General features: G+C 38.3%; 1 protein-coding gene and 1 long non-coding RNA gene across 3 annotated transcripts in view; both read left to right on the top strand.

Moving 5' to 3' along the window:
• creb5b (cAMP responsive element binding protein 5b) overlaps nt 1–22,167 on the top strand; it is a 79,947-nt gene that overhangs the window by 52,005 nt on the left and 5,775 nt on the right. The window contains exons 8-11 of one of the 2 annotated variants that reach the window (XM_077209210.1): nt 15,194–15,514; nt 18,355–18,582; nt 20,838–20,946; nt 21,811–21,926. In XM_077209210.1, the coding sequence (XP_077065325.1) occupies nt 15,194–15,514; nt 18,355–18,582; nt 20,838–20,946; nt 21,811–21,821 (669 nt within the window). In that variant the 3' untranslated portion in view covers nt 21,822–21,926. Of the gene's footprint in view, nt 1–15,193; nt 15,515–18,354; nt 18,583–20,837; nt 20,947–21,810; nt 21,927–22,167 lie in introns of those variants that run through there. The other variant, XM_077209209.1, reaches the window with a different exon arrangement.
• On the top strand, nt 21,888–22,068 carry LOC143717971 (uncharacterized). The gene is made up of 3 exons (XR_013196289.1): nt 21,888–21,921; nt 21,966–22,011; nt 22,048–22,068. It is a non-coding gene; the product is annotated as an uncharacterized LOC143717971 (long non-coding RNA).

Raw genomic sequence — 22,167 nt, forward strand, 5'->3', positions numbered from 1 at the left:
TAGTATCATATTTTCTAAAAAATAATTTTGTGGATGTAAAGAAATGAAAGAAAGAAATGAAAATGATACGACAAGGAAAGACACAATATATATATATATATATATATATATATATATATATATATATATATATATATATATATATTTTTTTTTTTTTTAAATGAATTATGCAAAGAACCCTCAGAATGCATTGAGTTTAACGTTTGCAAGGGCATTTGCTTATAGATGTTTCACACAAGTTGTCTTCACCAAGAACTAAAATCTACGACTTCTGGCTGGAATGTTAGTCTCACTATTCATGCCAATGACAGTTAAAAACAATCTGTGGTTCTTTGTTTTATCAGGGGGTAATTATCTATTGTTTACATTGTTACCAAGATGATAAATTTGTGACTAAGCGTCAGGCTAGGACTAGGTGGTAAGGTTTTTTTTTTTTTATGAGATAAACAATAGTATATGTTCCTGCTCTGTTTCTCCGGGGCCCTTGCGTTGGCACACACCGCTCAGATGACATAATCCTTGGCATGCTTTAAATGTACTCGTTTTTTTTTTTTTTTTTTACTTGAGCAGTGGAAAAAAGGAACCTTTCTTAAAGAAACATTTCACTGAGGGATACAGCTATCAAAGTGATGTAAAGTTTTGATCTGAGCGCTGGAAATTCAGGCTTATGTAATCACACCCTCGTTCTATAAATGTAAGTACTGAACGCAAAAGTGTTGCAGACATACTTTAAGCACAAAGTTACATTTGTTAAATATATATATATATATATAACGATATCTTAGAATATCCAAATATGTGTTTCTGTAATTGTGGTGAGTTATACTATATATTTATAGTTATAATATATATATTATACTATACTATATTTTACTATATATGTTTTAATACACATAACATTTTTATAATATTTTTATAATATTTTTTATAAATATATATAATAAAATGTTTTGTGAATTAAAACAATGGAATTCTTGAAAAGAAAACCTTAAAAGAAAAGTTGTTTGGTATAATGTTTTATTATTATTTCTTAAAAAAATAACGGTGAGTCTCCCCAAGAACTTAATGACATTAATGAATCAATAATTCATGAGACCTGAAAAAAAAATACTTCCACTTTGACAAATATATGATATATGAATATGTAAAATTTTTGTTTGAAAATAAAGATTTGGATGTATACATTGTACATGTATTCAAGGTTTAAGATTTTTCCTTTTGTTTATCGTATCCACGATAATGTAATTTTCTCTATTACGTAGTTTCCCCATTACTATGTATTATGTCTACGTGGAAACTGTAATGTTTGTTTAGTAAAACCTTGTGCTGCAAATGTGAGATATACAATTATGTAACTTCATTTTAAATGTCATGTGTAACTTCAGACTGTTTCAATGACTCAGTATTTCTACTTCATTTTATACAATGAATTATGTAATTTCACTCTAAGTTATGAGTCCTTGATGAAGAGACACCTGCAGTTGGTGCATAGGTTGTGTGTGAAGCTTTGTTTGCACAACGACAAACAGAAATCCAAGTTTTGTCGCCACATCTGTATGAATAGTGGCATTGTCAGGGAATGATGTCATAGGAGAGGGGTGATGAGCTAACGCACAGCTGAAACGAGCAACGCTACATAACTCGGCCTTAACATATATTAACATACAAAGAAAGAGGGAGGGAGAGACTGAATCCATCATGGTTAGAAAATGTTATGAAACTTTGCATAACCATATAAAATGAGTTTAACACTCTTTAAAATGACTGCCTATACACTATTTACTACTCAGAGCATATCATATAATCTATGTCTAAAACGTAATTAAAGGGGTGGTTGAATATGATTTCACTTTTTTAACTTTAGTTTGTGTGTAATGTTGCTGTTTGAGCATAAACAACAACTGCAAATTTACGATGCTCAAAGTTCAAAGCAAAGGGAGATATTTTCTTTTAAAGAAATTGCTTTTTAAGGACTACAACAAACGGCTGGTAGAGGCTACACAAGATTCCTCCCGGGTTAGTGACATCACTAACCCTAGAATTTACATAAGCCTCGCCCCCGGGACGTGATTTAAAGATGATCATGGCAGAATATGCTAATCAATGACTAGAAGATACCTACACATAAGCTACATAAATTTACCAACTAACTATTCCGAAATGTTATCTAGCCGACATGTTGTCACTTCTTCTTGAGTCTCTCCATCTTTCTGACTTCGGTTCGAACATAAAGGGCTAAAAGTTTTTGAAATTTCCAGTGCATGTCTGTGTGAGGTAAAAGGACACAAGCTCTTGAAGCTCCGCCTTCTGTGCGGAGCAGCAGCTCATTTGCATTTAAAGGGGCACACACGAAAACGGTGTGTTTCTGCTCACCCTCAAAAAGAGACAACTTTAACAAGCTATCTAAAAATTTCTGTGGGGTTTTTTGAGCAAAAACTTCACATACACACTATGGGGACATTAAAGACTTATTTTACATCTTTTGAAAAGGGCATTATACCACCCCTTTAAGGAATTACGTAATTAATTGTTGTATTTTATTCAAGCAATCGTCAAGGAATGGCAATTACTTAATCCTCTAGCTTCTTTGTGCATTGAGTCTGTCCTTGTCAATGCAACAAAAGGATTATCTCGTTTAGCTAATGCATTTTCAATGCACAATAGTTTTTTTCATTGAGTGGATGGGGGTTGCAGAACGTCTAGTGTGCACTTGTGTTCTAATGGCAGTGTGTTGTTATAGCTGTATGGGTGTCCATACAGAGGCCGCCAGTGGGTCCACACGCCAGTTGAGGGTAAACCTGTGACACGCGTTGAGATGACCACCAACGAACGCTGTTTAAAGGTGCAGTAAGTGAATTCTGAGAAGCGCTGTTGAAAGTTGATCGGACCGAGCGCCAAAGCACACTTGTAGCCAATCAGCAGTAAGGGGCGTATACATTCATGAGGGGGGAGGTGTCCGTGTTGCATTGCGTGTTTTGTGAATTTGGGGGCGTGTTTGTTTTTGGTGATTTCAGAAATCAACAGCGTTTCTCAGAAATCGCTTATTGCACCTTTAAAGTAGGTTAAAATGGTTTATGCCTATAAATGCAATAAAGTTCCCTCCTTCATTTGTCACCACAGCTGCAGTTAATAGTTTATTTATCAATTAAATGACATAAGTATAAAGAAAAGGAGCAATGTCCCTTATTTTCCAAGAAAGAAACTGAGAGTGATGCTGATTTTGAGAATCTAAATTTGTACACAATGCTTGAAAAGCAAAGCATAAGGCTATTGGTCACCAATCTCACACCATCTTTGCGCCCTAATGTATATGAAAGGAAAGTACCGAAATTACTGCTTTTTTTAGTTCACACTTTGATTCTGCGCTTTTGTTACTATGTCAAATTAAGATTTGCTATTTTTATGTTCCTCATCCTACGACTGAAACGTAATTGAGAAACCTCAGCTGATACTTTTGTTTGTCTAAATGCAATGCATGCTTATACGTTTCAATGCTAAAGTCATTACCCTACCTGTCTCTTTCTCCTTGAAGTTAAGGACCCTTGGTGCTCACAGATCCATGCCTGAGTGCAATCAGCTCTGTTTTTACAACTGTTTGACCCTGAAATGTTCCAAATGGTGTTTGTTGAATGCACCCCGTAGGTAATACAGGTTGATTGGGAAGGCTGGAGTCTATTTCTTTTCATGCTGTATTTACATGGTAAAGTGATGAATGTCTGTGTCGGCAGTTGTACTCGTGTTGATTAGCTTGTCCGCAGAGCTGATTGTGTCTGCTTTTGTTAGGTGATCCTGATTGGGTTCTATAACTATTACCCAGCCTGTCATTCAGAGGCGGCTTTAAGGGAGTGATTTCCTTGCTCAACTCCTGCCTTTTCTGGTGCTGAGCCACTTTATGTTGTGTGAATTCTGTATTTGAAGAGCATGTGTCATTAAAAACTGAAAACTGAAAAAATATTTGGTGTAGGATTTACTTTTAAGACAGTTTTTTCAATACCCATAACTGAGGTACCCCTGAGGAAGGCACCTAACCCCCAATCGCTCCCCGGGTGCCGCAGTGAATGGCAATGGTGTGTGTGTCCACGGCTTTCGATGTGTCTGTGTGTGTGTGTGTGTTCACTACTCACTGCTTCTAATGTGTCTGTACTAACTTGGATGGGTTAAATGCAGAGGACAAATTCCGAGGATAGGTTACCATCTTCTCTTCACTTTTCACTTAGAAATTGCTTGTAAATTACATAGAAACTGTAAATGACACACGGAATAGAAAACTGAAATAGGTTTTTCTTGTAAAATGTACTCCAATAATCTTAAATCGTTGAACTTTGAAATGAAAAGTTTGTTCTTAATAAACCTTTTTATTTTATGGGTCAATTTGTTAACATTAGTTAATGCATTAGGTATCATGAACAATGAATGAACAACATTTTTTTTTACAGCATTATTGTTTTAGGTCAATGATAATTCTTAAATATACTATTGTTCTTTGTTTGTTCATGTTCATTTATAAGACATTAATTTGTACAACTTAAAATGTAAAAAAAAGTATTAGTATATGTAGAGTTTAATAGTATCGAAATTAATTAAAGCTGTAAAAGTATTATTCATTGTTAGTTCTTGAGACCTATTACATAAATAACTTTTAACAAACTGAACCTAATTTTAAAATGTTAACGTGTTTCATTGCACATTTTTCAATAATGCATCTTTCTCAGCTAATCGCAGAACGCAGTGGATAAAATCAAGTCCCAATCTAGTCCTATCCAACTCGATATTCTGCTTCACATTGAAATGTCACATCATGGAAGTTATTTTTAACCCTTTAAGTTATTTTGACATAGGCTACTGAAGTCTAGAAAACATTTTTTTACAAGGATGATTGTCCTTATTTTTTCTGCCACATGTGCCAGCTTGTAGGTTTTTGCCTTCCCGCTGTCATTCTTCCCATTAACTACATCATATATGAAATTCCTGCTCTGTGACAAAATGCAAAGTAAAGCCAAATTAAATTGGTTCCAAATGATTAGCCTGGCAAAGCTGACACAGACCCACAGTTGTGCCAAACAGTTCAGTCTGACGGCAGCACTCCAACCAAACGGATTGCCTGTCCCGGCTCAGAAACCCTCCCATAAGAAATCAGTTAAGTGGTCCCCGGCTCACAGCCGCTGGCAGGGTCTTGCTTTAGGGGGCGAGAGTGGAGTGGGGGTGGGGGTTGTTAAAAATGAGCTAATGGGTGGTGTGTAGGGATTGGGCATGCGCAGCGAGGCACAGCGGGGCTGGACTCGGAGAGATGAGGGCAAGACCCTTATTGAGTCTGGCATCAGTGTTCAGGGGGAACTGGGAGAAATAGATGGGCGTCTCATACCTTGGAGCCCAGAGAGCAGGAACCAGTGCCAGGAAAATTACAGCTCAGATTTATGCAATGAGGGAGAGTGAACATAAAGCACAGTACAGACCCAGAGGGCTGAAGGACGCAAGAGTTAGTGGCTGAGACGTTTGAATCTATGGGACTCTGATGCAGGATATACTTTAATACCTGATTTCAGACTCCTCTGTGGTTTGAAACGAATGTAAAATGGCAGAGCCATGGCTAGAATGAATAGAATCTAATTTTGCTGTTACATGTTGCTATATAATGCTGTCAATTTAACAACACTTTTATTATATAAAAAATATTATATTACAATTAAGTATGTTCATTTCATTAATTCATTTCATGAAAACATTCATTAATACTTTAATTTATTTTAAAATGTAATGTAATGGCAAAGCTGAATTTTCAGCATCACAGTCATTAGAGTCACATGATCCTTCGGAAATCATTCTAATTTGATAATTTGGTGCTCAAGAAACATTTCTTATTATTGTCAAGGTTGAAAACAGCTGGGGGGTTTTTGTGGAAACCGAATAAAAAGTTAAACTATTTAGGCCTATTTGAAATCAGCTTCTGACAGATGGCGATCCGTTCTTGTCTTATTAGTGCTCGGTGTTGATCACAAATTGTGGACTTCTGCTTGTCAACTCGCAATTTGAGGATTTGACCACAGGTTCTCTATGGGATTAATGATCTGCAAGACAGTTCATTATCACTCTTGCCTTGTAACATGGTGCTCCATCATGCTTGAAAAGGCATGGATCATTCATCACCAAATTGCACCTGGGTCATTAGGAGAAGTTGCTCTTGCAGGACGTTTTGATACCATTTTTTTATTCCTGGCAGTGTTCTTAGGCAAAATTGTGAGAACCCACTCCCCTGGATGAAAAGCAACCCCACACATGGATGGTCTCAGGATGCTTCAGTTGGCATGACACAGGAATCACCTTTTCTTCTCCAGACAATCGATTTTCCAGGTGTCCCAAACAGTCGGAAGGGGGCTTCAATAAAGAAAATACCTTCTGCTCTTCACGACACCAACCCGTTGTCCCAAAATCTTTACCTCACTGTGCGTGCAGATACTGTACACTCGAAACTACCTGCTGGTGACACGAGTCCATAGCTGACTGTTACTTTTTAATGTTCGATGTTTAAAAAATGTTAGTTTTTTTGTGATAAAGAATTTTTTTTCGCCAATGAAGCTTTTTGCAATTATTTAAAATGCATCTCACTCTTCACAAGCATCTAGAAACAATGTAAATCAACACCAAAACAACTAAAGCAACAAACTTCGCCAAACACAAAATTTATGTCACTGCCAATACTTTTGGCTACGGTATAGAAATGCGGTATATTCTATGTATAGAAATTTTAGAAAAATAGAAATTTGACAGATTTTCATGAAACCAAGGGCTCCAACTTCCTTAGTTGGTTCCTATTGGAAGAAGAGAGAACAGTCTCACAGTTCAAAAAGTGTAATCGTCACAGGCAAGGAATATGAGAGAGATGAAAGGAAATTAAGAAGAAAAGGAACAACACAGAACAAGACTGACAGAAGGAGTATTAGACAGGTAGAGCTGTCACTGATACGGTTCAGATTGAGTTTAGTTGGCAGTAAGTCTGGCAGACAGCAGACAAGCTCTTTCTGGCTACACACACACACACACACACACACACACACACACACACACACACACACACACACACACACACACACACACACACACACACACACACACACACACACACACACACACACACACACACACACACACACTGTCCTGCTCCACTTCTACCCAGGGGCTTCCTCTTGCCTCTGACCTCATTCACTTTGATTTACTCCTTCAGCAGCAGGTGTGGCCCTCCCTCTCTCTTTACACTCTTTTATTGATATGAAGTCATCCCTCCGTCTTCAGAAAGCTGAGGCTGTTGTCAAGATGCACCTTGATGCATTCGCGATGATATCACTCAAACACTGGTGTCACGAAGGAAGAGGCAATTAATAAATACCATTAATGTGTGATTACCCATCATGCCTCTGGCTTTGTGAAAGACATGTGAGTGAGAGAAATGAGAGGTCAGGCTAAAGCTCAGCGATGAAACGGAGAAGGATTTGAAACGATCGCTGCTCTTATGACCGTGGACGGATGGACGTTGCAGGATATCTGTGTGGATATCACATGAACGAAACCTGATAGATCATCGTCTGGGCTCTATGGAGCTATGTTTTATATTGCTTAAAATATCTGATGATTGATTTGTAGAAGGAAAGGAACAGGATAAGAAGGATTGGGGGTTATTATTTCTCAAGACGCCGTGGAAGGTATTATCCAGGTCCAGAAGCATGTCATGTTGTCACATTTTTCACCTCAGTTTATTCATTTTGCAGCTTATTGTGGCTTTTAGGTGCGAGATCATCTACAATGTAATATATTTATATGTTAAATAAAAATGAATTCAAATAATGGCAACAGTTTTCACAAACGAGATGAGTCTTATGGTTTTTGCATGAACTATTTAGAAGTTATGAGATAAAATAAAAACTTGCATATGCACTAGTAGGTGGCACTTATTTTGATGAAGGTTGAAATAAAGTACACAACCTTTGCACATATTTTTGCCTTGAATTGCAGGCTGGAGGCTAGTTTACGAGTATCATAGATAGTCTGCTTTTTTTGACTGAGTTGACAAATATCCCAGATAATTGTGTTGTTTATGATGGGCACAACCTCTGCTTCAGACCAGTTGAATTAAACCAAACATGCTTGATATTTTCACACATAGTGCATTCCAGCCTTAAAAAGACTTTCTATATGTCACCTATTCTCATTTTTTGTTGTCTGTGTGTGTGTTTGGTTTTGAAAAGGGAAACATCTTTTGCTGAAATCTCACACATGGTGACACATCTGACATGAATCTCTTCACTTGCAGTTTGAACAGTCAGTCTAAAAAAATCTGCTTCTTCGTAAAAAAATCAACAAATTTACAATGATTGAATTTTATGGGCACAGAAATAACTCAGGCATATACAATTCTACAAGTGAATATCTGCACTGTAAAAAAAAAAATTCATATGATCAATAAGTTATGACAACATGTTTTTACCTTGCTTTAACTCACCAAAATAAATTATACAAGATTCAACTCATTTTCAAAGTCAGTTTAATGTAGTTTAAGTTGGAATGACTTAAACATCCAAGTTGATTGTACTTAAAACTTTAAGGCAGCAACTTTTTTTTTCTTTTTACAGCATAGCCTACCTAACTTGCTTCTAAGTGCTTCAAATAAAACTCTTTGAGTATCTTTCAAAAGTTTTAACTTGGAACACACACGCACACACTTTCTGTTGTGAATCAGTTCAGGAGAGTTTATCTCTGAAGGACAGTTTCTCAACAGGCCAACACTTGTGTTACAGTAATGACTGTTTTCCTAAGTTTTTGCAGTGCCAGCAAGCAAGACAGCACTATCATTACAGGCTAATACAGCTGCAGTTTCAGCTCGACTATAATGTCTGTTTACACCTCATTACCAAAGGCAGATGAGACACACACCAGCGCTGATCTGGGTTCTCATCCAACGTCATAAGAGATTATGGACACCTAACATAAATACAGTAGGTTATATTACAAGCCTGCCTTCACTGTTCATTTCTACCTGCCAGATTTGGAAGAGAAAGTTTTCCTTGAAGTACTTGGGTGAGAGTACTTTTATTCTAATTTCTTTCTTGCTCTTGCTACACTCTTAAAAATAAAGGTTATTTATTGGCTTCTATTGGTTCCATGAAGAACATTTGACATCCATGGAAAATTTCCGTTGCTCAAAAGGTTCTTTAGATTATTTCAATGTTCTTCACACTAAGAAAAAAATGGTTCTTTCAAGAAATGATCACTGGGAAACCCAAATGGTTCTTCAATGGCATCGCTGCGAAAACCCCTTTTTGGAACTTTTATTTTTAAGGATGTAGCCTACATTATTGACAAGTCGAGTTTGAGGTAGGAAGTGTAAAGGATGTGGAATCCTAGTAAAGTAATTGCTTAACAAATGTGATCTAAACTCTCTGGTTTTGATGTGTCAGATTTTTGTCCCGTCGAGTGACTAATGGTTTCATGTTTATTCTGGGTTTCTGCCAGCAGGAGAGCAGGTTTCAGCGGTTGGTTTGATGTTACCAAAAGCTCAAAGAATGAATGTCTGTCTAATAAGTGTGCCTTTTTGTTCTTTTATGGTCCTGTGTAGCTGATTATCTGCTCGTGAAGTTGTAAATAAAACAAAGCTTATTAGAGTACGTTTTGCGAGAAAATACTATTTCAATTTTTCTATTTGTAATAGTTTATGAAATGTACTAGTTCTGAGTTAAAATGTCTCTACACCTATTTGTTTTCAGTGTATACTATATTTATCAATTCAAACTTTTTCTCTCACGTTTGGTCAAGTGTTTTAGCATATAGCTTGTGTAATCCGTATCAGTAGTGTGTCTAGTGGTTACTAGGTATCTGTTAAGTGCGCACTTCCTGCTTCTCTCTCTCTCTCTCTCTCTCTCTCTCTCTCTCTCTCTCTCTCTCTCTCTCTCTCAGCCTGTTGTGGCTCATTTGGCCTCTGACCCCGTGTGGCACTCTGGGGCCCTGCTCAGAGCCAGACTGATTACATTAAAGCACTGATAGCGGACGCTCTCACTACGCCCCACAAATGATGGATGAATGTCTCTTCCTGTGGAAGAGAAAGAGCGAGAGATACTCCAATACCCCCCTTCTCACTTCCTCCCTCCATCAACTGCTGGCTCACTGCCAAGCGGAGCTTTATAGGACGAGGCCCCGTGCTTGCTCTCTCTTTTAGTGTGGTGCGGCCCCAGACAGTGGCATTCCCCCGTGTGGGAACTCGGGCGCAATCTGCCCCGGACCATGAGGGAGGGAGAGATAGGTGCACAGCTGCCCAGGTCCAATCAAAGCGAGAGTGTTGATGGACAGGTGGCGCAATCAGTCAGAGGTGTTTCAGTGCACTGTGACCCCCATGTCAAGTATGTTAATGGATGAAAGATGGTCCCTTGGCTCCTGTGATTCTGATGCACTCCATCTTTGTACACGTATTAGAACCTAGACGTCTCCTTTTTTAGACGAGTGGAGAAAGTGAGATGCGGTATGTTATATAAACATTTCTTATTGTCGGTATGTCTTATTGGGTCTGACAGTTTTGAACTGTGTCCAAATTTTATTAAATATTATTTAAATTTTTATATAAATATTAAAGTGTCCAAAATATTTTGTCATTTAATTTTTTTAAATTTCATTAGATAACAAAATATCAAACCAAGTGATGAAGGTCAGTCAAGCAAATTTTCTTAATATTTTTTATATTACTTTTTATAAATCTTATACAATGTGATGATTTATAACATTTTTATCTTAAGACACTTCTTTACAAAAGATATACATATATATCGAAAAGAAGTGTCTTATGCTCATCAGGACTGCATTTATTTGATCCAAAATACAATAAAAATAGTAAAATTGTGTTAAAATATAATTTACTCCTGTGATGCAAAACTGAATTTTCAGTATCATTACTTTAGTCTTCACTGTCACATGATCCTTCTGAAATCATTGACTACATTTACATGCAGCCAATTTTCGGGTTATGGTCGGGTTAAGGTCACTATTCGGGTTTCTGAAACATTAGGAATAACCCATTTAGCAGCTACATGCGTGAGCAGAGAGAGTTACTCCTGTATACATGGAATTGCAATATCCCGATGTAAACGGCGACGCACGGTTAGCGTCTGGACTTACGGACAACCTTAAGACGCAATATGCGTCATTCCGATTCTTCTTCATGTATCCAAAGACAACAACAACAAATGCAGCAGCACGCGGATAATGAATAGTTCGGGGCAGATAGCGATCGCCTTTGTTTGTGCTTTGGTGCTTGTACTGACCTCGCTCCAAATGTATGCTGTGTTGCGTCTCGCCATGTTTACTTCCGGTATACTGCACGCGGGTTTTTGTATGCGCCGAGAAGTTCCTCTATTCAAAAGACCAAGATTCCTTGCGAATAGAACATGCGCAGAACACAAATCATTATCGGGATATGCCGATACGCGTTTACATGACCAAAAATTCGGGTTAGAAAAGGGGTACACCAGGTATCCCTGTTTTTAAAATTCAGGATATGAGCATATTCGGGTTTTTGCCGATGTTTACATGGCCGTGCGTGACCGAGTTATTGCTAATATCCCGGTTTTTAACGGGTTAAAATGCTGATTTGGTGCTGAATATTAATGATGAAAACTTTAATATTATATAGTTCATATTTTTGTGGAAACCATGATACATTTTGTTCAGAATTCTTTGATGAATAGGAAGTTCAAAAGAACAGCTTTTATTTCCATTATTTTCTAACATTGTAAAAGTCTTTACTGTCACTTTTGATCAATGTAATGCATGTTTGCTGAATAACAGTATAATAATTTCTTTCAAACAACAGCAACAACAAAAGTCTTACTGACCCAAAACCTTTGAACGGCAGTGTGTGTATATATTCAAACTGCATTTTTTCCAATAAAACGTTTGATATATTTTATGTAATGTTCAAATACTTTTTTGTATAGTGTGTTGTTAATAATGTTACATTTTAAAAGGCAAAACCAGCCACTCTTGGTCCTTTTTCAATACAACATTAAAATCCAGACATATAAATCATACACACAATCATGCACTAGACATATACACAGATATCAGACTGGGGAGAACAGAAAATAGAAAGTTTAGGTGCCTCACAGTGGCTAGCAGTGTTTTCTTAACAGGAAGTGTTCTGCAAGCTGCAGCAGAAATGTTGATAAAGGCAATGGTGGGTTATTATTCCTGAGTTGGCAAGGGTTAGAGTGGATTACGATGCAGCGGATGGGTGAAAACAGCGTTAACGCCAGTTAAGGGCAGCAGTAAGGACGGGAAAGTTACTGCTTGTGCATTTGGCCGCCAGTGTGTGAAGGCAGAAAGCACTGGCAACTCCAGGAGTCAGGGAGGGACGGTATGGCTTTGCTTGGCTTGGAATGCCGAAGAGCCAGCAACTTATCAAATCAATTTGGGTTTTGTTTTGGTAAATAGCAACTAGGATGATTCAGAGAATAAAGACATCTTGAGAAAAAAAGACATCTTACAGGTTGACCAGCTTGAGAAGAAAGGGATGCTGTGCTCTGGTCTGTGCCTTGGCACTTACATATGGTCCTGCTGGCTCTGACTCTCAGAGAGTGAATGTGCTGCCTGTTACAAACACACGGCTCTGGACACTGGCCTCTCTGACCCACAGCATCTGGAGCGCCTGCAGGGAGAACAGGAGCATGGCTGGGACATGTCTGATTCTTTTCTCTCATTCTTCTGGATTCTGTTTGTGGAAACTTGTGAGATTTAAATTACTGGAAGGTGTGCTAAGTAATGTTTCTCTCATTTAAAAAAAAACGTACACATAAAGAAATGAATAGTAATTTTGTGTAATATGTGTAAAATTATGTACATTCACATGAGACGAAGCCTCTATTTGTATCTTTATTTTACTTGGAGTGGGTTGCCTTATGGAGGCAGTCATTTTGAAATCACAAACTACCAGCTGATGTGATAATTGTGTGAAGAATGACTGATGATGGACCGTTGAATTATTAGAAAAAATAATGCACACCCGAGGTGGTAATGCGGTCACAACGTAAAGCTGAGTCAATTAATACCCTCAAGACACTTGTCAGACATTTGTCAGGTTTTTGTACTCCAAATGCTCTTGTGTGCAGAACTGATTTCTTACACATCTCATCCCAAGCCTCCGTTGCTAATTCCAAAACGTCATTTTAGAGCAAGTAACAGAAGCTAGAGCCATTGAGAAGCAGACTAATGTAGTTAGTACAGAAGCAGAGGGATTGATTGATTAAAAGTGTGTTAATTACTTCAGTCTATGAGTCTCTCAATCATCTTCGGGTCGCAGCGTCTCTGCTAACAGCAAAGCTGTACGTTTAACTGCTTCAAAAACAATGATGTTACTTCTTTGATACTGAGAAATGTTACGTGGCTTTTCAGTTGCGAAACTACAGTCGTAGGGCAACGCTGACATCAAGTTGCATGCACATGTATGTTTCCATGTGTGTGAGTTTGTATCTGTGCTGTATGTGAGAGAGATGGGGAGAATGAGAACGTGCTTTTCATAAATAATAAAATAATATTATATGTAATATAATATATATAATCATTTTGTGGGGAAAACATGGAAATAGTGTGTCGTTTTTATCCTATTGTTTGTTCTATTTATTTGCTTGGTCAATGTCTTAGTGGGATTTGGTTCTTTTGCTGTTGTAGGCTGTGTGGAACTTTGAAATAACTGAAATCATTTGGCGAAGTGATATCGAACTGTAATGCGGTCAAGACCTGCCTGGAACTACTTTAGCTGTGCGTTTTCTTGAAATTAACTGCACGCCTTAGAACATTCATTTACCAATAAGAATCAAGCATTCAACAGCCCTGTACTTTAAAGTAACTTAGTAACCCCTCATTTTATTGGATTCTTACAGTATTCATGGCTGACAAAAATGTTTTGCTTTTTCTACAAAGTAGTAATATTTTTGCTTTTGCATGATGCTGCATCCACACCACTAGGTGTCAATATAACTCCAAGAAGCCATGTTGCAGATTGCAACAAACAAAAAACTACTGAGTGCACTTTTGTGTCATTTTTTGTAAGTCTTACTTTCCATGAAGAGATTATCCTTGCTTGACTTCATTACATGTTTTCTTTAATTTATAGAGTTTTTTTTGTGTTTGGTTTTTTTTTTTCGATCCTCAGACCCATTTCTTATAAAATCAGTCTACCTGCTCAGCTCTTGTGGAAATATATACCGTAGACTCAACACTCTCTAAAAATACTCCTCCGATTTTTTTGCCTTGGCTCAAAAGTGACAATGAATGGACACAGATATACAAGTCTATATGCACATGCTTATGTACTTTCATTTTTTTCATTTTGTCTACATGTGCCGTCAACAGATCAAACCATCGGACATATTTTGGCGGGAGGTATGTTTAAACTTGTGGCTTTTTTCAGATCCCTAAGTTGTCTTATTGAGCTGCCCAGAAAAACAGCTCTGTGAGAGAGAGAGCAGTCAGGTAAACATATTCCAAACACAGACGCGCTTTGAGCGTCTCTAGAGTCATAGACTCCAAGACCAGCCCTGGGTGAAAGCTTAAGTAGACCACACGGTTGAAGCAACAGTGCGTAGGCCGAACGGGAAATGGGCAAATCGAGTCCTCAGGGGCCTCTCACTGCCAGAACTGCACCGCACTGGGCTCGTTCTTCAGATGAATCTCTTAGACAGTGACGACAGATAGTTGAATAGTGTGTTTGGGTGTGTAAGAGGGTGTGTAGGTGTGTGGGTGAGAGGGTAAATGGGAGTGACAGGCTTAGTTTCGGACATTCATGTACGTCAAAAAGTGGGCGAGTGGTCACATATAATCTATCGGAAAAATCTAATCGTCGACTCAAGAGACAGCCATGCCGACTCTTGTCGACACTTGTCGACTCAAGAGACAGCCATGTTTTGCCATGTTAACTGAAATTTAAATTAATCAGAATGTTGGTCTTGTTTTCCAGGTAAATATCCTCAAAAAATAAAGATACATTTTCTTGGCTAGCAAAATTGTAATTTGTTTTCACAGAATTTATCTAATTGCAATTTTTATTATCTTTTTTTTGCATACTTAAAAGTTGGGGAAAATTATCAATAGGGTAAGAAACTTAACATGATCAATAATAATAAGTTTTCAAAACTTAATTATATTACCCCATTTGTCTACACAGAGACTGAAAGCTGCCCTTGCCCACCATACAGGGGGCATGTCGAACGGCAGCATGAACTCCATGGGTCATATGATGGAGATGATGCCATCGCGGCAGGATCAGGCCGGGCACCACCACCTGCACTCTCACCCTCACCAGCACATGCAGGGCCCGCCACACGGATACCCACACCATGCCCACCACCACCACCCCAGCCACGCACAGAGCGCCCATCACCACCCACAGAGCCACGGGCACCACAACTCCCACCCGCCCCACCTGCACCCTGCACACGGACACCAGACCTCTCCACACCAACCCATGCACTCCGCTGCTTCACAGGTACTGAACTGGGTTGAGATGCATTAATGCTGTAATATTTACAAGTACAAGTGATGTGGGGATTGATGAGTTCAGCTGAATTGAACTTACTCAAGTTTATCCGAGTTGAGTTGAAATGAACTTATTTCGGCCGAGTCATGTCTAATAAATAATTATATTTAAAAAAAGTGAAACTAGGGCCAAGTTGTAAACATCTGGTATAAAATAAAAATGTTTTATTTTCAATAGATTTTATTCATTATTAAAATAACATTACTTGAATACACCTCTTTTATAATAAGTATAATTATAATATATATTCATAATATAAATATATTATATTTATACGTTTCTGAGTGGTACAGTTGTCTTGATATCATAGTAAATAAAAAGACTGACATTATTAAAAGAAGTTTAATGTTTTTTAAAGGGTTATTAATATTTAGAATATATAAGCAAAACGTTTGTCTGCCAAATCGAAGTCATGTGGTGCGACCAACATACATACTGCATCCGAAATCGCATACTTCCCTACTATATAGTAGGCAAAAAACAGTATGAGACAAAAGAAGTAGACAATAAAAAGTACCTGGATGAGCTACTTCTTCCCGAGAGATTCTAAAGTGTATACGATGGAAACTTTACTATCCTATGAGGCCACGTGAGAGGATTTATGAATGACAGTGAAGCGACGCAACTGACACTGGTAGATCACACGATAATGACAACATGGCGAATGTGCTACGTCCAGATTACATTCATACTACACACATCCATACTTTATAGAACATACTTTTTGACCAATCGTGAAGTAATTACTTATTTAAAATATGTGCCTACCCAAGAGAGTATGCGATTTCGGATACAGACTCACAGAAAAAAACAAAAAACAGGAAATTATATCATAGAGAGACCCCTGCAGACTCATGTGTGTGTGTCAAGGTCAATAAATCTCTTAATTTATTAGATCATTTGACCTCATTATGAAAACACAATGATAGTTCAAGTCAAAAACAAAAACAATAATTTGTGATGTTTTAAAAAATCAGTTTTATCTTATAAAATGTATTTCTATTTCTAAATATTTCTAAAAAATAATGTATTTAAAGGTGACATATTATGCCCCTTTTCTCAAGATGTAATATAAATCTATGGTGTACCCAGACTGTGTCTGTGAAATTTTAAGCTCAAAATACCCCCAGATAATTTATTATATTTTGTCAAATTTGCCCCTTTTTGGGTGTGAGCAAAAACATGCCATTTTTGTGTGTGTCCCTTTAAATGCAAATGAGCTGCTGCTCCCGGCCTCCGTTCAGAAGACCCCCGATCCTTTTCACAAGCATCGGATACTCCGGCAATAACAAAACACGCAAATCTCACTCATCCAAAATCTCATAAATAACCAGTAGCGAAATGCAGGAGAGACTCAGGAAGTGGTTGCAACTTTTGCAACCTGGACGTTTATGAATGGTTAGTGGATACATTTATGTAGTTGTTGTGGAGTTACATTGATTCATCTCATCAACTTGCATGTACCGTCATGTTTAACTTTTACACATGTTGGCACAGTTCCCTGAGGTCTTTATAAAGCCCCTTTCACACAGAGATCCCGGAAAATACACGGATAAAGTGACCCGTGATTTGACCCGGGTTCGCTTTTACTTTGGTTCATTCACACTGCCAATGATTTTCCGGAATCAGAGAGTGCGGTCACACACAACCATAAAAATCCCGTAAAGACACGTGAAATCGATGTGACATGTAATGTCTCAGCAGCGTCTATAGTTTGCTTATGAGCTGCGATTTCTCTCTCGAGAAACCACCCGTGTGCATTTTTTTCTCTGATTTAATCATAAACTAGTGCATTACGTACCGTTTCACTAGCCTGCTTTCACTTCACTTCAGCGTCATCATTACGACACGGCATTGATTACGGCTTGTGTTCACACAGCGAGCGTTCCGGGACTGATCCCGGCAATGTTACTAGGTCCCCAACCCGGCACCGATCCCGGCATCAATCCCGGGTCGTGTTTGCGTTCACACAGAAGGTGTTCTGGCAATTTCCCGGGATCAACGCGCTGTGTGAAAGGGGCTTAAGACAGCTGTGAAATTTTTGCTCAAATAGTGTTCTGTGCTTATCTGTGCAGTTTACATGCTTTGTTCGAACTTTTGCCATTGCGTTGGAACTGGTTACACTGTTGTCGCTTGTGAAAACCAAATGGCGGCGCCGTGGGTGGAAACGTGCAGATTAAGGGGCAGTGATTTTATTTATTATGTTATTATATTACTAATAAATTATATTATATTATTATATTATTCTTATTTATATGAACCTTCAGGTCTGGACATGACTGATTCCATCTTTTTGTGATTCAGAAAGTCTGCCTGAATGTATTATTAAGCCAAAGAAGGGGCCCTGTATACATACAAACCATCAAAGCCAGTGCATTTTCCATCGCCTCCAGAAACCTGTAATGATCTGAAGACGGCAAACATGGCAACTGCCAAGCATATGTCAAAGAAGCTTTTTGTGGGCCATGTGTGCTGGTAGTGGCCCTGTTTCTCAGGGTGTCGTAGAGCATTGGTCCGAGTGGAAAACTGGGCCCTGACACCTCTTTATGAGGGTGGGGCAGCCTGTAAATCACACTGCTGTTTCTCACACCCAGACGTCCATCATAGGGCCGTAGGGCCACGTGTACAGGACACATGTTGTTTTAAAGAAAACTCCCAGACAGGAAGTTTCTGGCTGGAGAGGTCTGAGCGAGGAGAATGTTTGGCAGGTGATTGGCCGGCAGCCAGGTCTATGAATATGAATATGATGCCTCGGGAGAGAATGTAACTTCAGACTTTTTTTTTTACAGTTATCTCCGGCTGCGCAGCACATGCAGCCGACGCAGACCCTTCAGTCCCCGCCGCCCAGCGGAGGTCGTCGCAGGCGGGTCATGGATGAAGACCCAGACGAGCGCAGACGGAAGTTTCTAGAGAGGAATCGCGCAGCCGCCACACGCTGCAGACAGAAGAGGAAAGTGTGGGTGATGTCGCTAGAAAAGAAAGCCGAGGAGCTCACCCAAACCAACATGCAGTTGCAGGTCAGCATCACTCATTCGCACACTTCTCCTCAGCTGAAGGCCTCGGTTCTTAAGCGTTAAAGCGCACTTCACTTCGGAACACACACTGAGATGTATTTCACGCGGGGCGTCATATTTCACTCGGTATTAGCTTACTCTAGACCACAGAAGCTCATAAACACCCTTCATTTGACAGCTGAAGCTACTGTAGATGGAGAGCAGACGGGGACGGCTGTGAGGAGGGAAGGGTCAATGGGTCATTGAGGTCTATAGAGTAACCAGAGCACAGCCAGCTGCAGCTGAATGTGTGGTTTGTAGGCCAGTAAAACCTCTGAGCATCACAGCACATTTCGAGGTTTCCATTTGAACGCGTCCATTTAGGCTCTCAATAGACCTTGAATCTGCATAGAGGTTTACCTGAAAGATTGATGCTGTGTGGATATTCATGTAAGTCTTTTTTTGGAGGATGTGTTGAGTATATCCTGCATTGCCCACAACTTAAACGGATGTTTAGATGTTTCAGGTGGTTTAGTTGGTCGGCCAGCCGGTCTCCAATTCTAACCATATGACACGTGTCCAAAGCCCCTCTAAAACCTGGAAACCAGAACAGCCTGACCATCTTTGGGTGGTCTTTCTCCATCATGCCACATCATTCACTCTCTGCTCTTCTCTGACCTGAGCATTAACCTGTCTTTCCCCGGGACAAAATAGTGAATATTTGCTGGTTGCACTTTTGTGTGGTTTGAGTCTTTCATATAACACCACCAGTCTTTCAATTTTAACCACTAGGCAACAACACGTCTTATCAAAAGATCCTACTAGGGCTTGGTGATCTAAGAATACTTCTGATATATTTTAAATATATTTTGTTGTCAACTTTGTGAAGATTGCAAAGAGTTTAATTAGTTTTTAATTACATTTTGTTATTCATCTTGGTCTCATGACTTGAATCAGTTTGAACTGTCTGTTTTAGAAAATCAGTTCCAAGACAGATTCATTGGCATAGTGTCTCAGAAATGTCCACTGATATATTTACAGTAAAAATACAGTAAAATACAGTAAAACAGTAATGTTGTGAAGTATGCTGACTGTTCAGCAGTCATTACTTTTGAATTTTTTCAGGAAATGTTTTTTTTAACATTATAAATGTCACTTTTGACCAGTTTAACAACAATATATAATATATATTATTGTTGCAATATTTACTGTATTTTGCATCTTGCATTAAAAAATACAAATTAAATTAGCTTTAATTGAAATGAAGGTTCCTCTGATTGAAAACAAAAACATTTTTAATCCAAGCACATACATAAATATCAATATATATATTTTATATAGTCAAAAGGCTGAAAAATAGTGAGATACAATTTCACCCAGCCCTAGTTCCCACCAACAATAGAACAAAACATGTTAAATGTGTTTGTTTTTCTTTGCTATTGCATAGTTTGACGAGGTGGGACAGAATGCTCATAAGACACCCTGGCACTCCCATAGTCCCACTGTTCAGGCTTGTTTGGTCTTTTGGGAAATATTCACCCCACAGTCACAAACATGGTACCTGTAAAAGCGAGGATTCTTCTCCACCAAGCATCCCTGAAACACTGCCATGTATTCATATTGGTTCTGCTAAATCGTTTAATCAAATTCAAGAACACTGTGTGATCAGATGCTCGTGTTTCCCACAACGGTAATTGCACCGAATTCACCGCCTGTTCATTATGAGGTTTTCTAATGAGACCCAGACTTGTCTGGCCTTTATTTCAGTGTGTCTGCTGAGAGGTTTGACATGAAGCTGCCAGTACAGTCACCAGAGACCTTTTTTCCAACATGTTTGTCATAATTATGTTAAGTATTGTATGGTTTATGATCAAAACAAAACATTATAAACATGTGTGCCTTTGTTTAGATTTGTTTGCATACTAAGGAAAGAACCATAGGGGTTTGCTCTCACAAACGTGATTTCCCCAACATGGCTTTAATTTCATTTTAAACTATTAAGGCATTTCAATGGACAGTAATTCTTAAGCAGTCAAATCCAGGCCAGGCTGTATCCAGGAAACTTGTGCTTTGTGAAATATACATGTTTTTAATCTGTGAAATAATGAGGGACATTTAGTTTTGCTTAAACTTTATGTTGCTACACACCAGAACAAAGTTTTGTTTTATGTCTGTTGCCATTGTGTATGATTGGATATTTCATTAGCAACAAGTAATTGAATTCCTGTAAACACTGAGGGACTTTTTGTGAGTGATATTATCATACTGTTTGTTGACAGAGCGAGGTCACCATGCTAAAGAACGAGGTGACACAACTGAAACAGCTTTTATTGACACATAAGGACTGTCCCATCACCACCATGCAGAAAGAGTCTCAAGGTTACCTCAGTGAGTACTTTCACGCACCCACACGGCCAGGGGTGACATTACGTTATAACAGATGTACATTGTTTGCAGGACACACCCACTGATATAGATACTTGTGACATTTTTTAAATGTATGGAGGCTGTCACTCCCTGGTTATAGCGGAGGGGAAAACACACTAATTTTCTCAGTCACTGAACAATCTGTTGTGGTGTTTATATAATGCATGAAATAGATATATTGTTTCCATTTTCACTTTGAAGTACAATAAATGCCTTCAGGTAATGTGCCCTGCCTGTCTTTCTAAACTTCCAAATTTTTTTTTTTTTTATTAAACCTTTATTTAACCAGGGAAATAAACACATTGAGATAAATATCTCATTTACAAGTGTGCCCTGGCCAAAATAGCAGCACACAATATACATAACTACATAAAACAGATTTCACAACACACACATATATAAAAATAAAACAAGATTAAACGTTAAGAGCAAGTGCAGACAGATTTGAATAATTTGTTTAAATGTAACTTGAACACATGTACTGAAATAAGTTCATCAAGTTTCAATGAACTTTGGATCTCATTCCAAGCAGCTGATGCACTATAAATAAAAGCAGTTTTTCCAAACTCTGTCTTCATTAAAGGAACATTTAACACAATATATCTACTTGAACGTAGATTATACCCTTGACTATTAAAAGTTAATAAGCTATTGATAATAAACCCATTAAATCCATTTAGATCCATTAATAATACAATATGTGAATATTTCAATTAAAAAAATGTCATCTAAGTGTGGTGTTTATTATCTTTACATTATTATTCAGTCTTCTCATAGAAAAGAAAAATCACAAATGAGATTTCTTTAATCTGTTTTATTTTCTAGACAGCAAATAGAAAGACATACAGATGGATGGATGGATGGATGGATGGATGGATGGACAGATAGACATATGGATGTATGGACACATAGACATATGGGTGGATGGATGGATGGGTGGATGGATGGATGGATGGATGGATGGATGGATGGATGGACAGATAGACATATGGAAGGATGGACAAATAGACATATGGATGGATGGATGTACGAATGGACATATGGATGGATGGATGGATGGAGACAGACAAATGGATGGATGGACAGATAGACATACGGGTGGAAGGGTGGGTGGATGGATGGACATACGGGTGGATGGATTGATGGATGGTCAGATAGACAGACATATGATTAGATGGATGG

The sequence above is a fragment of the Siphateles boraxobius genome, unplaced genomic scaffold (genome assembly GCF_051911475.1).
Source record: "Siphateles boraxobius isolate OS27281-9 unplaced genomic scaffold, OSU_SipBor_1 12, whole genome shotgun sequence".
Taxonomy (NCBI): Eukaryota; Metazoa; Chordata; class Actinopteri; order Cypriniformes; family Leuciscidae; genus Siphateles; species Siphateles boraxobius.